This window comes from Prionailurus viverrinus, chromosome D2, assembly GCF_022837055.1.
Source record: "Prionailurus viverrinus isolate Anna chromosome D2, UM_Priviv_1.0, whole genome shotgun sequence".
Lineage (NCBI taxonomy): Eukaryota > Metazoa > Chordata > Mammalia > Carnivora > Felidae > Prionailurus > Prionailurus viverrinus.
In genome coordinates this window covers 54,811,446-54,824,824 of record NC_062571.1, presented here as the reverse complement: position 1 = coordinate 54,824,824, position 13,379 = coordinate 54,811,446, and the positions used below count along the sequence as shown (strand labels likewise).

Genomic DNA, 13,379 nt, shown 5'->3' with positions numbered 1-13,379 from the left:
CTTTGTAAAGATATCCAGTCACTTGGTGCTTATCTGTTAAGACTGAGGATCTGGCTACTATGTTACCAAAATGATGGCTTGGGGTATAATTTTTAAAATTTGTTCGATGTGGTATAGGATGTGTTTATTTTTAATTGAATGGACTCATTTACCAGTAGTTTTGGTACCATACAGACATCATTTAGTGAGAAGGCTCGTGTCTGTACAGATAATTAGGACTGTGCAAACCTTACAGAAAGCACCCTGTGCCAGAAGTTCTCGGTGCACAAGTTAGGGGAGGATTTAGTCGTGGAAGCACTTGTAGATGGTGCATATGTGAGTTAATCACTCTCACTTTAAAATAAGCTATTAGCTTCTTTTACCTCTAGAAATGCCAAAACCTGCAGGAAAAAGATACTGTTATCTGCAATGCATTTTTCACAATTCTACTTAATCGGAAAGTCAAACTTCCATAATTGCTTATGAACTTATTAAGCAAAACTCTTGAGGATAGAAATTAAAATATGTTTAAAAATATGTAAAGCATGACATATGATCTTTTACTTTGCTCTTGTTTTGGTATTTCTATTCAAGTCATCCAAAATGACTTTACGGGTGCCTAGATGGCTCAGTTGGCTGAGTTTCCGACTTCGGCTCAGGTCATGATCTCACGGTTCATGAGTTTGAGCCCCCTCATCGGGCTCTGTGCTCTCAGGGCAGAGCCTGCTTCGGATCCTCTGTCTCCCTCTCTCTCTGCCCCTCCCTCACTCACACATGAGCGTTCTCTCTCTCAAAAATAAACAAACATTAAAAAAATGACTTTACAGGTGTTACACAATTATCCTCTTAAAATGAAAAACAAGAAAGCTCTCATTTCTCACCCAAGGTTCATTATCTCATCAGACCAAAAATGTTAAGAGCAAAATATTCTCATACCAAATAAGGGCCATGCAGGCTGCCAAGAAGTAAATGAGATCAATCATTTTATTACATTTTTACTCATATCAGTGTCACGATGTCATGCTAATTCAGGCCTAAGAAATTGGACACAGAATGCTGACATTCATGCAGTTAAAATGCCCAGTTCGAATGGCTTTACCTTCCTGACTGTTAGGAGCAGGAGAAGCGGTAAGGACATCTGCTATAGAAAAACAGAATCAGAAAGGGGATAAAAGTAAGGAAAATTAAGACAAAAAGCCAGATAAATTGAACTAAGGTATGAAGCAAAGCATAAATAACAATAGCTTAGATTATAAGACAAACTAGACAAGAAATCTGTTGATTTAGTATTTTGACTGTTAGGGATATAAAGTCTAGCAATAAAAAAAAGACAAACATTGTTAATATTAATCATGCTGTCATAGTCACATTACATATTTTCAGTTACTGACTGTTGTTAACATTCCCAATCATGCACTATGTCAAATGGATAGAAATGGATTAATTTGTTAGAGTCATGCAGTCACTGCCACAGAACGTCTGCGTTAAGTTGCAGATTCAAATCTGCACCCTAGGGCTTGTTCAGAGCTAGTCAAGATAAACAGCAAGGGCAGAAGAAAATTAATCTCTATTTATCTAATGAAATTTGATTAAATAAATATTCACGAAGGACTTATTGGCCAAAAGGCAGAGTAGGAGTTTCTGAAACACAAGTGTCTCATGTGCAACTTCCTTTAGATCTTCTGGACTTAACTTTGTGGTGAGGAATCATCACATTTCTATGGCCCAAAGAGGCTTTCAACTAATTCTCTCATGTTATAGTCATGAAAACTGAGGACCAGAGCTGTCACAGAGGTAACCTGGGCCCCCCAAATTGTACAGATGAGCTCTTCACCTGGGACACCTCCGAAGGCAACACTCCCACAATTGCATGTGGAATTTTGAGAGCACATTTATTTCTCTGAGGGGACTGGTCACAGCTCTAATCTCCTTCCCAAAGGGACTCATCATTACAAGAAGCTGAGAAACCTTTGAGGTCCCCCATAGGAAGCTCCAAATGGTTCTACCCATGGCAGGCAGGTTTCTGCTGCCTTCTCATCTCAACTGGAGGACGAGAAGATGGTAGAGGCGAGTGCGTGAGGTACAGAGGTGAGTGAGGGCACAACTGAGAATGCAGGATTGACAGAGCATTTAACTGTGGCATGAGAGAGCCTCAACACGACATGTTTAAACCAGTCACAACAGGGGTGCCTGGGTGGCGCAGTCGGTTAAGCGTCCGACTTCAGCTCAGGTCACGATCTCGCGGTCCGTGAGTTCGAGCCCCGCGTCGGGCTCTGGGCTGATGGCTCAGAGCCTGGAGCCTGCTTCCTCTCTCTCTGCCCCTCCCCCGTTCATGCTCTGTCTCTCTCTGTCCCAAAAATAAATAAACGTTAAAAAAAAAAAAATTTAAACCAGTCACAACATAACTATAAGGCCAGTTTGGGAATCTGCCAGTCGGAGGAATCTTTCAATGAAACGGGAAATATCCAGGTGGTGGCAGTGGCCTTCACAGATCATAGATGTTAGTGGTAGAATAAGGGGGAACATCACCCAACACTGAACAGAATCTTTTTGTTACACATCTGAGGGACCTAAGGCCTAGAGTGGAGATAGGACATTGACTCGACGTCTCCTAGTTTACTGAGTCAGGACCTGGTGGGGCCCCCTTTTCACTTGTATCCCACCTCAGTACATACAGGTTTTTTTTTTTTTTTCTTTTCATATAGGTTTTAAAAAAGCATGAAACTACCTTAGAAATTCAGTGGGATAGGGCTTAAATTTTACTCTCCCTAACTGAAATAAATAAATACCAGATCATTTTGTTATTTGCATTGTCAAAAATTCCTATAACAACACTAATAATTAAGAAAAGCCTTTCCTGGGGCGCCTGAGTGGCTGAGTCAGTTGAGTGTCTGACTCTTGATTTTGACTCAGGTCATGATCTCAGGTCAGGTTCGTGGGTTTAAGTCCTGCATCAGGCTCTGTGCTGGCAGTGTAGAGCCTGCTGGGAATTCTCTCTCTCTCTCTGCTCCTCCCCTGCTTGTGTTCTCTCTCAAAATAAATGAACTTAAAAAATATATATAAATATATATATTTATATTTTATTATATTAATATTAATTAATTAAATATATTATATATTTAAATATATTATATATTTAATTTATTTAATTATTTATATTATATATTTAAATATATTACATATATTTAAACATATATATTAATTAATTAAATATATTATATATTTATATAAATATATATTTATATATTTATATTTATATTTATAAATATATATGTATATATAAATATATAAATATTTATATAAATATATATAAATATGTAAATAACATATATATATATAATATAAAATAAAAAATATATATATATGCCTTTCTTTTGTGTTCTGAAAAGTACAGAAAAAACATGGGAGTAATTTATGATAAAGAGTGAATATATCTTCCAGCAAATAAAGCTCTCACAGGGCATTTGACATCTGGATTGGTTGATCTCTTACGTGTGGTTTTCGTTTCTTATCTGAATTAAATTTGTTCTTCTGAAACAACATCACCATAACTGTAATGGAAATCCATGGGGAAGAATAAGTCAATATAAGAATATTCATATTCCCACAACTATTCAGGAATAGGATACAAGAAATCATCTTGATTCCTTTTCATCTTCCTCTACTTTCTACTTCCCCTTTAGAGTATAAGCTCCTCACATTAACTGATGGGATTTCAGTCAAGTAAATTTGGCTTTTAGTTGGTGGTATGAAGCGATCAACTATTACTAAGGACAAATATTAAATGGACATAGGCTAGTATTGTATTTGGGAGGCAAAAAGAGGCTGGGCTGTAACTGCTGGCCATGAAAGAGGCTCATGAAACAGGATATAACTAGGGGGGCAATCCTGGAGCATAAGCAACAGATATTTGGAGGAGGGTAGCTCGGCCGTCTTAATGCCAAGGGTAAATGGTTGCTGGTCTGGGCATACCTACATATGAGCAAACAATTATCCTCCACAGAAGCCATATATTCTACACACACAATGTTATTTTTATAAATAGGAACTTAAGCATTTTTTCATTATTACATTACTTTTCACAAGTTGCTAAAATGCAACAGTCTACCATCAGCAATGGTACCTAGAAAACATTTTGTAATCTATAACTAATTTGGTACAAATGAGACACCCCTGAAACCTAATTCTCACATAACAGGAATCCTTCACCTATAATCTGTGGATGACTTCATTCATGTGACTTTTTTGTATTGTGCCATTAGTCTCACCCATGTTTTGTCCCTTTGGTGGAGCCAGAAGGAAATATCTTGTTGGGTTAGTAATGTGAGAACTAGGAAGAGGGGGAAGGGAAATGCTGCTTTTTTTTCCGTATGCTTTTTACAAAGCAGGAGTGAAGGCGGTGAGAGGGAGGAGCAGAGAGCACAGAACCATGATGCTGCCCCCTGCAGGTGGTGAGGGGCGAGAACAGCCAGCGGCCACAATGTCTGCCAAGTACATCAGCCACGTCAGAAACTGAAAGGGTGAGAATGAGGTCTCTCTGCTGCAATTCCACCTTTTCCTCCAGGAACCCACTCAGGAATGACCCCTGTGTTGCTCTCCACACCCTCTTCTTCTTTCCTTGAATGTTGGCTGCAGTGGCTAAGAGAATCCCCTTCCTTCCTTGGTCCTCATCACTAAGCCACGGGATTCAGGAATTCTTGGACAGTTACTACAACAACCTGTTATTGCTGGTCTGTGGAATGACAGACTCATTTTGGGGGGAAAATGACACAAAAAAACCCCACAACAGAAAATCACCCAAGCATTTCCCCTCACACAGCATATGGTTGTGTCTCTCTTACCATCAGACAGGGATTCATAGTCGTAATCATATTCGTCTTCTTCATCCTCCTCTTCCTCGTTATTAGCCGGTGGGGGGTTGGCATTCCCACCATTGTAAGCCTGAGCTTGCATGGATGCTAACTGATGAGCCTGTAAGATATCAGTAATTAAAGACCGCAGATGCTAAGCTCCTGAGGTTTCCTTCATAGCCTTCAAAATGATCACTTAATGCTTGCCACGGTCACAAAAAGCGGCTTAAGCTATTTTGATTCATTTGAGAGAGAAAACAAAAATCTAAATTCACCTAAAGTACAACATCAATATTTGGGCAAATGTTAACATCCCTACAATCCAGCAGCTTTTAGAAACAATCACAAGGAATCATATATAGTGCCAGACACCCCGGTTCCCCAGGGGCAAGCCCTACAGGACACATCTTGCTGCTGTGGAGAACCGCCATCACTCCCAAATGATGAAGGAAGGAGCGAATCAGCTCATCAGTGTTGGAAAAGTAAATCTCTGCTAAGAAACTGCTGTCTCTTTTTTGCCCTTAAAATAATAGCTAAAGGCCTTTGACCTGGAGAGAAAGGTTAGAATCCCTATGGAGAATGACACTGAACAAACAGTTGTCAGTTTAAATAAAGTTCTTTCAACAGACTTTATATGAACCATCAGAGTAACAAAAGCTCAGAAACTTCTAGAAACTTGATGCTACGAGGGAGATTGTGTATCTCTATATTTGACTTCCTTATATTACTTATATTTGAATCACCTGGGAGGTGATTTCACGGGATACAAGGTTAATATAGGTCTGGGAACTTAGCATAGGAAATAAGCAGAAATGGAGGAACAGTTACTTGCACGAATTCAAAACAGGAAACAAATCTAAAATCCAACAGTAGAAGAATGAGGTCAGTAAACTATGGTGGTGTATCTGCTTGAAAAAAATTAGACTTGAAAAAATAATTGTGAGATATATTTGTTGAACAGGATATAGAATTGTATGTATAAATATAAATGTAAATATATATACAATTTGAAATCATTTGTTTCATGTCTATATATCTCTGTCTATCCATAATGATTACAATTACATAAAATGATACATATACATAAAATGATACAATTACATAAAATGATACATAAAATGATACATAATACATATGCTGCTGCATAATACAGCAGGGACTCTTGACCTACTGTTGTGGCACAAACCCCTTAGGTCATCTGCTGAGGTAGGATTCCTTCTCAGAATGACATCTTATTTTATCCTATTTTTTCAAAGTTTATTTATTTATTTTGAGAGACACAGAGAGAGAGACAGAATCCTAAGCAGACTCCACGCTACCAGTGCAGAGCCCAATTTGGGGCTCAAACTCACGAACTATGAGATCATGACCTGAGGCTAGATCGAGTTGGATGCTTAACCGACTGAGCCACCCAGAAACCCCCCCTAGAAGGACATTTTAAAGTTTATTTTTATTTTGAGAGACAGAAAGAGAGCATGAGCGGGGTGAGGGGTAAAGAGATCGGGAGAGAGAGAATCCCAGAGAGAGAGCCGAAATCAAGAGTTGGACACTTAACCAACTGAGCCACCCAGGCACCTTTTCAGAATGATATTTTAAATGAATCAAACCAAATACAAAATATTACCAAAAAAATGTTGACTACAGCTATCAAATTATTAAAAAACAAATTTGTGCTATAGGAATATATGTTTAGTAACACAGATAAAAATGTATAATGGTAAGTCCAGTAACATTTTGAAATAGTGGTTAGCATAAATAATTCTTGGAGATATTAGCAACAACTGTGATGTAATATAAAAACTATAATTTCAGGGTCACTAGGTGGCTCAGTCAGTTAAGCGTTCGACTTCGGCTCAGGTCATGATCTCACAGTTTGGGAGTTTGAGCCCTGTGTCGGGCTCTGCCCTGACAGTGCAGAGCCTGCTTGGGATTCTCTCTCTCTCCCCCCGCCTCTCTCTGCCACTTGTGCTCTCTCTATCTCTCAAAATAAATAAATAAACTTAGAAAAAACCCTATAATTTTTATTGCTGATGAAGACCTAAGAACTGCCAATGTTACTGTGGTTTATTCCTTTATTATTGGAAGAAATGCTAAATTTTAGCTAGAGGTTAGTGCAAAGGGGGATGTAATTTTTTCTTCTTCTAAATTCACAGACCCTTGATTTCTGTCTGTTGATGTGTTATCAAGGTTAAGAACCCCTGTAATAAGGGTATATTTGGCACTGGAATTATGTATGTTTTAAAATAAAATAATTCTCTATTCCCTAAATTTTCTGAAATGTGGTTATATTACTTTTACAATATAAAATGTATACATAAGGAAGAAACAATTTAGGCTGTGTCTATATCCACATAAAATATTTTACAATATAGCTCACTTTACACAACTGAACCTTGTTTCAGCTGGGATTTCTCAAAGTGGGTTTTATGGAACGCTAGTTCCATGGGTATTAACAGCTGTTAGGTAAAAACTGACAGTTACAGTAACCACAAAACAAAATGGGAGGTTGGAAACAGCACTTGAACAAACTGAGACAGACACATTCTTGCTACAGGGTTTCACACTGCCTTCATTTAATATGCTAGAGGGCATTGTGATTCTTCAAAGATCTCCAGTACAGCATTTCCCACACTTTTTAAACCAGGGATTTTCCCCCCCTTTTCTCAGCGTGTCTCACAGGATTGGTGTTCTTCAAAACTTTGGGAAAGCTACTCTAGGCACAAGGGAGCCACAAAAGCAAGTCTATTTGTCATGGGTAAGAGAAGGGCCTTGATGCAGCAGGCGTTCAAGGTAGAGCCAAAGGGCTGGGAATGATGAGGCAAACAGCTTGGTAGACCCACTGGCAGACAAGTGTGAGAACCAAATGATGAGAGAGGCGCCGCGCAAAGATCCTGGGACTGGCGATATCAGAAAGCAGTGTGCCAAGGTCCCTTAAATTCCCAAACACTTCCACCAATGCAGGAAGTACGGAGATGTGGCCAAAAGGAAAACCAGGAGCTGACATCCTTATTTTTTTGCAATACCCAGCTTACCCTGAGGCAGAAAAACAGGATCTTAGCCCTTGATTCAAACAATTCAGGGGCACCTGGGGGGCTCAGTCGGCAGAGCATCTGACTTCGACTCAGGTCATCATCTCACGGTTCATAAGTTCAAGCCCCATGTCAGGCTCCCTGCTGTCAGCACAGAGCCCACTTCAGATTCTCTGTCCCCCTTTCTCTCTGCCCCTCCCCTGCTTGTGCTTGCTCTCTCTGTCTCAAAAATTAATAAACGTTAAAAACAAACAAACAAAAAACAATTCAGATATAGGTCAGGGGGTTGGAGTTAGGGGCCAGACGAGGAGACTGTGTCAGATGGGTCTAGGTGGGGCCATGTCTTACTCTGCTCTGTTCCCCTGGTACCTGGGACAGTCCCTGTCATCTAGTATGGTGGCTCTGAGTCAATCCACCCTTGCTGAGGCTGAGCTCCTTGTGTGGCAATGACCCAGGTAATTCAGGGGTTGGTCTGAACACACTGGGGCTCTAGACACTCAATCGTCCAGTCTTGTGTGAGCTCAGATCACCAGGTCTGCACCCACAACCTACCAGACTGAAACACCTTGCAGGTATGACTGTCAGTAGTCCCTGGAATAGTGGAAGCTGGAAGTGGTCTTAGAAAACTAGAAGTGGGATTACACTGTTCTGTTTTTCCAACAGGAGGAAGGGGCAAATTGTGGAAATTATATAGTGGGGAGTATCACGGTGATAGCCGACAAAATCAGAATGGATTATTAATTTGTTGGTTGTGAGAACACAGAAGAAAGAGGTGATTATCAAGGGTTAGTGTGGGTTTACTAAGAACACATTTCCAGAACACTCAGTTCTTTAGATTCTGGGGAAATGTGGGCTGCAAAAGAAAAGAGCACTAGACAGGAGTGATGGTTACCTAAACTCCAGGAAGGTTCTGTAAGAAGGACCACAGGGCTCTCTGCTTGGTAATCTGGCTCAAGGGCAACTTGGAATGAAGGCACCACTAGAAAAACTGCCAAAAATGCACTGGATATCAGAAGTCCAAATTCACAAAGAACCTTTCGTACTGTGATGGCATGCCAAAACCGAAGAAGAGCAAATTTAACAGAGATAAATGTGAGGCTCCTGCCCATGAAAGATTAAAATCAACGGTCAACCTGGAAAAATGGGAGACCAGCCAAAGAACAGTCCATGTGAAAATAACTGAACTCTTTTTGTTTTCCACAAACTCAACAAGAGCCCAGTGTGCACCAAAGAATTTTAAAAGTGAGAACAGTCCTAGGCTGCATTAACTGAGGTATGAAGTACAAGCGAAGAGAGGTGATGGCTTCACTGTCCTTGTGTGGTCAGACCCTATCTGGAGTATGGACTTGTTCTGGAAATCACATTTTAAGATCAGCAAATTCAAGAATATCCACAAATTTAAGAATATCCAAACATTCTTAATGGAAAGTAAAGAGTCTTAGCAGCCATATCCTATGAGAAACAGTTGACACAACAAGAATGTTTAGTTTGGAGAAGAGAAAAGCTGGTGGGGAGACACATGCTAGCTCTCTAGGTCTGGAATTAGTCTGTGCAGCTGCAGAGGGAAGAAGTTGTGCCAAGGAGTAGGAGGAACAGGAAGGAAGGCTGGGCTCAACATAAAGAAGACGTCTGAAATAGCACAATGTATTCATTTGTGAATTGGAGGCTGTGTAAGTAACTGCAAGCGACTGCAGAGAATGGGAAGGGCAACAGCAACAACATTCAAGCGCATCTCGAAGACCACAGAGGTATGCACAGGGCGGCTGTGTCTACCTGGCAGTCAGGAGTGGGCAGTAGTTGCTGAGTAAACAAAACAGCACGGAGGAACAGTGTTGTAGAAGAAAAAGCACCCTGTGCTGGGTAGTGAGTTACTGATGCATCATCTGAGGAGGGCCAGGCAGTGGGGGACACATGCTAATGTTTTAGTTGAATGACTTCTTAACAAAGCCCATCAGCATAGATCTCATGGCTCCTGGAACCCTCATAAAGGGCAGGCTTTCTGGAGCAGCTTTGAGAGCACAGACCTGGACACAGGGAAACCTAGCAGAGGGCTCAAACTGGTGGCCCTCAGGGCTGACTTCACCTCCAGACCAGACTGGTTTGGCTGGCACAGTGTTTTATTTAAAAAAAAAAAAATTTTTTTTTCAACGTTTATTTATTTTTGGGACAGAGAGAGGTAGAGCATGAACGGGGGAGGGGCAGAGAGAGAGGGAGACACAGAATCGGAAACAGGCTCCAGGCTCCGAGCCATCAGCCCAGAGTCTGACGCGGGGCTCGAACTCCCGGACCGCAAGATCGTGACCTGGCTGAAGTCGGACGCTTAACCGACTGCGCCACCCAGGCGCCCCTGGCACAGTGTTTTAAAAAGAATTCAATTAGGGACGTCTGGTGGCTCAGTCAGTTGAGTGTCTGACTTCGGCTCAGGTCATGATCTCACACTCGTGAGTTCGAGCCCCATGTCGGGCTCTGTGCTGACAGCTCAGAGCCTGGAGCCTGCTTCAGATGCTGTGCCTCCCTCTCTCTCTGCCCCTCCCCCACTCAGACTCTGTTTCTCTCCCCCCCCCTCTCAAAATAAATACACATAATAAAAAATTTTTTGAAAAGAATTTAATTAGAACTGTTCATTTATGAGGGCATGCATGCTCCACTCCCATCCTGGCTGCTTCCAACTGTCATGTAGTCACCTGTCCCCTCATATTTATGTTGCTTGACCCCTGAGGATGGGGGGTTTTGCAACTCTTGGCCTAGAGCTGTGTGCCATCTTCAAACTGTGTGCCTCCAGGGTACACAAAGATGTCTAGGGATGTTCAGCTTCATATATTTTTAAAGGAATCAATTTCTAGATTCAGTATCTTCAACTTCCGTGTGTACTTTTCAAAAAACAGGACTGCCTGCAAACAAGCTTATGGTTGGCTGGTTCTCTCTTCCCCATGCTCTTGTCCTCACTGTTCTTCTCTGGCTTTATAAAAGGAACGTATAACTTTCATTTACCAATAAAAAAATCTGTGATGCATGAGATGAGATGAAAACCACCTAAGGCAGCAAAGGGTCACTGGAGAATGCAGGGCTCCTGAGAGTCTGGAGAAGCTAAGGGCAGGTGGGGGGGACCTTATTTCATCTAGGCAACGAGAATGTTCAAGGCTTCATGCCTTTCTCTCTCTTTCTCTCTCTCTCTCTTTCCTACCCTCCCTTCCCTTCATCTGTCCACCTATCTTAGAAATAATATTCAAAAGTGTGATGGTCATCTTAGGGTTAATACAATGTTTACTTGAGTGAAAAAAAAATAAAGTCAGACTTTTTCTGACCAAACGTCATCTGGCTGACTATGCTGATTTCTTTGATAATGAGGACTGTTTTGTACATTATATTGATATATAGTTAATGTCATCTGTATTTACATATAATAAATATTACATTTGAAAACATATCCTTTGTAACTATTTACACTTGTGATAAAATTTTTTTTTTTTTTAAATTTTTTTTCAACGTTTTTTATTTATTTTTGGGACAGAGAGAGACAGAGCATGAACGGGGGAGGAGCAGAGAGACAGGGAGACACAGAATCGGAAACAGGCTCCAGGCTCCGAGCCATCAGCCCAGAGCCTGACGCGGGGCTCGAACTCACGGACCGCGAGATAGTGACCTGGCTGAAGTCGGACGCTTAACCGACTGCGCCACCCAGGCGCCCCTAAAATTTCTAATGTCAACTTAAAAATGTATGAAAAGGGGAAAAACGTGTGAGAGTTACAGTTTCTTTTTTTTTTTTCCTTCAAAGTTTTATTTAAGTTCTGGTTAGTTAACATATAGTGTAATATTGGTTTCAGGAGAGGAAAGTTTTTCAAAAATCTTTTAAGCAAATCTTGAGCAAAAAAGGTTTGCCGGGCATAGTTCTAGAGGATCCATGGTAATCCTGAGCTGCTCCAGTTAGGGCAAAACTGACCAGTAGGGATCCCTTGGCTGGAATGGTTTGGGGCACTTTCTGTAAATATCTGTTTTCAGAAGGGTAAGTCTAAAGATGATGGAGCTTCCGGCCTCACCCTCCCCTGCCCTGAGGGCATCTGGAGTAACTGGGCACATGGTGAATCACTGACTTTACTAGGTGATGTAATATAAGCTCCTAACTCAGCCTGGACTTTGGGCCGTCTGGAATCCCACTGCAGGTGAGCGGGGCAGCCTGGGGACTGCCTGGTACTTACTCAGCAGATGACAAGATTCTTGAAGGGCCCCTCAGGGAAGCAGAAATGTTCTAGAATGGCAAGATATGCTGGACACAGGGACTGAGATGTGGGACAGTGAAATGTTTCCAGAGTGGTCTGCAATTCGGGCAGGGGTCCCATGATTCACTTTAGGAAAGATTTTGTGAGATTTTCGTGTCAGAAGAATCTTGTGCTCTAGTTACCTTCACATTCCCATATTATAGAGGAAGAAATGGAGACCCAGGAAGTTTGACTGGCCCATGGTCACATGGCTGGTCTGTGACAGAGACAGTGACTAAAAACTGGTATCTCAGCTCTATATCTAACGCTCCTTCTGTAGAACCATGCTATATATCACTCGGCTTCAAACTCAGGCCCTTACCTGTGAGTTCTACAAATTAGGGCTTTTAGAAGGTTTGATGAATGTCCCAAATGGACTACTGAACTAGGTATAACTGGATACTTGACTCAATTTGCCTTGGCATTTTTTTATTAACGACTTTGCACAAGGCTCCAAACTTGTTGGACTCATAGAACCTTCTGCAGGGGCGCCCGGGTGTCTCAGTCGGTTAAGCGTCTGACTTCGGCTCAGGTCATGATCTTGCGGTTTGTGGGTTCAAGCCCCGCATCGGGCTCTGTGCTAACAGCTCAGAGCCTGGAGCCTGTTTCTGATTCTGTGTCTCCTCCTCTCTCTGCCCGACCCCCCGCCATGCTCATGCTCTGTCTCTGTCTCTCAGTAATAAATAAATGTTAAAAAAAAAAAAAAAAAGAATCCTTCTGCTAATTTCTCTGTTTTCTGGAAGCCTCTGAAACAGGACTGCAATAAGGCCCGGAGGCTTGGAGGTGATAGCACAGACAGAAATTAAGAGCCATCAGCCACGACCTCGGTTGAGCTCTGGATCGTCCCTGCTGCTGAAACGGCACCACTGTACTGAGCTTCGTGCAGCAACTCTTCTTGTTAAGTTTCAAAAGTGGTGTTTTAGGGTCAATAATAAAGACAGAGGCCTAAATAGAACAGATAGTTTGGCAGCTGGCATTCTGTATGATGAGTGCAACCTGGCATAGGAACTCAGTGGCCCTGGCGCTACACTTCTTCATGGATCTTTGGGCCAAGGGCTCTTTACACAAGCAGGTTTGTGATACTTGGGGAGTAGATCTCTGTGGGTGAGATCGGTATGGGAGTACCCTGGAGTCCACAAGCTACCGTGATACCTTGTGCCAACTTCCATGCTGGGACCATGGGGCTGCTGGTATTGGGATTCACTACCGACCTCAGGAGTCACAGCCCCTGGTCCAAGTGCTCCTCCTACAGGGTGGGGTGCTTC

At 41.8% G+C, this 13,379-nt stretch overlaps 1 protein-coding gene across 11 annotated transcripts in view; it reads right to left on the bottom strand.

Moving 5' to 3' along the window:
- The window catches only part of PLCE1 (phospholipase C epsilon 1), a 335,693-nt gene that overhangs the window by 45,552 nt on the left and 276,762 nt on the right, over window positions 1-13,379 (bottom strand). For all 11 annotated transcript variants that reach the window (XR_007145212.1, XM_047824502.1, XM_047824504.1 and 8 more), the window contains exon 20: window positions 4,821-4,950. Coding sequence is in view for 10 of the 11 variants with exons in the window: in XM_047824502.1 (XP_047680458.1) it covers window positions 4,821-4,950 (130 nt within the window). In the remaining variant the exon portion in view is untranslated. The remainder of the gene's footprint in view (window positions 1-4,820; window positions 4,951-13,379) is intronic.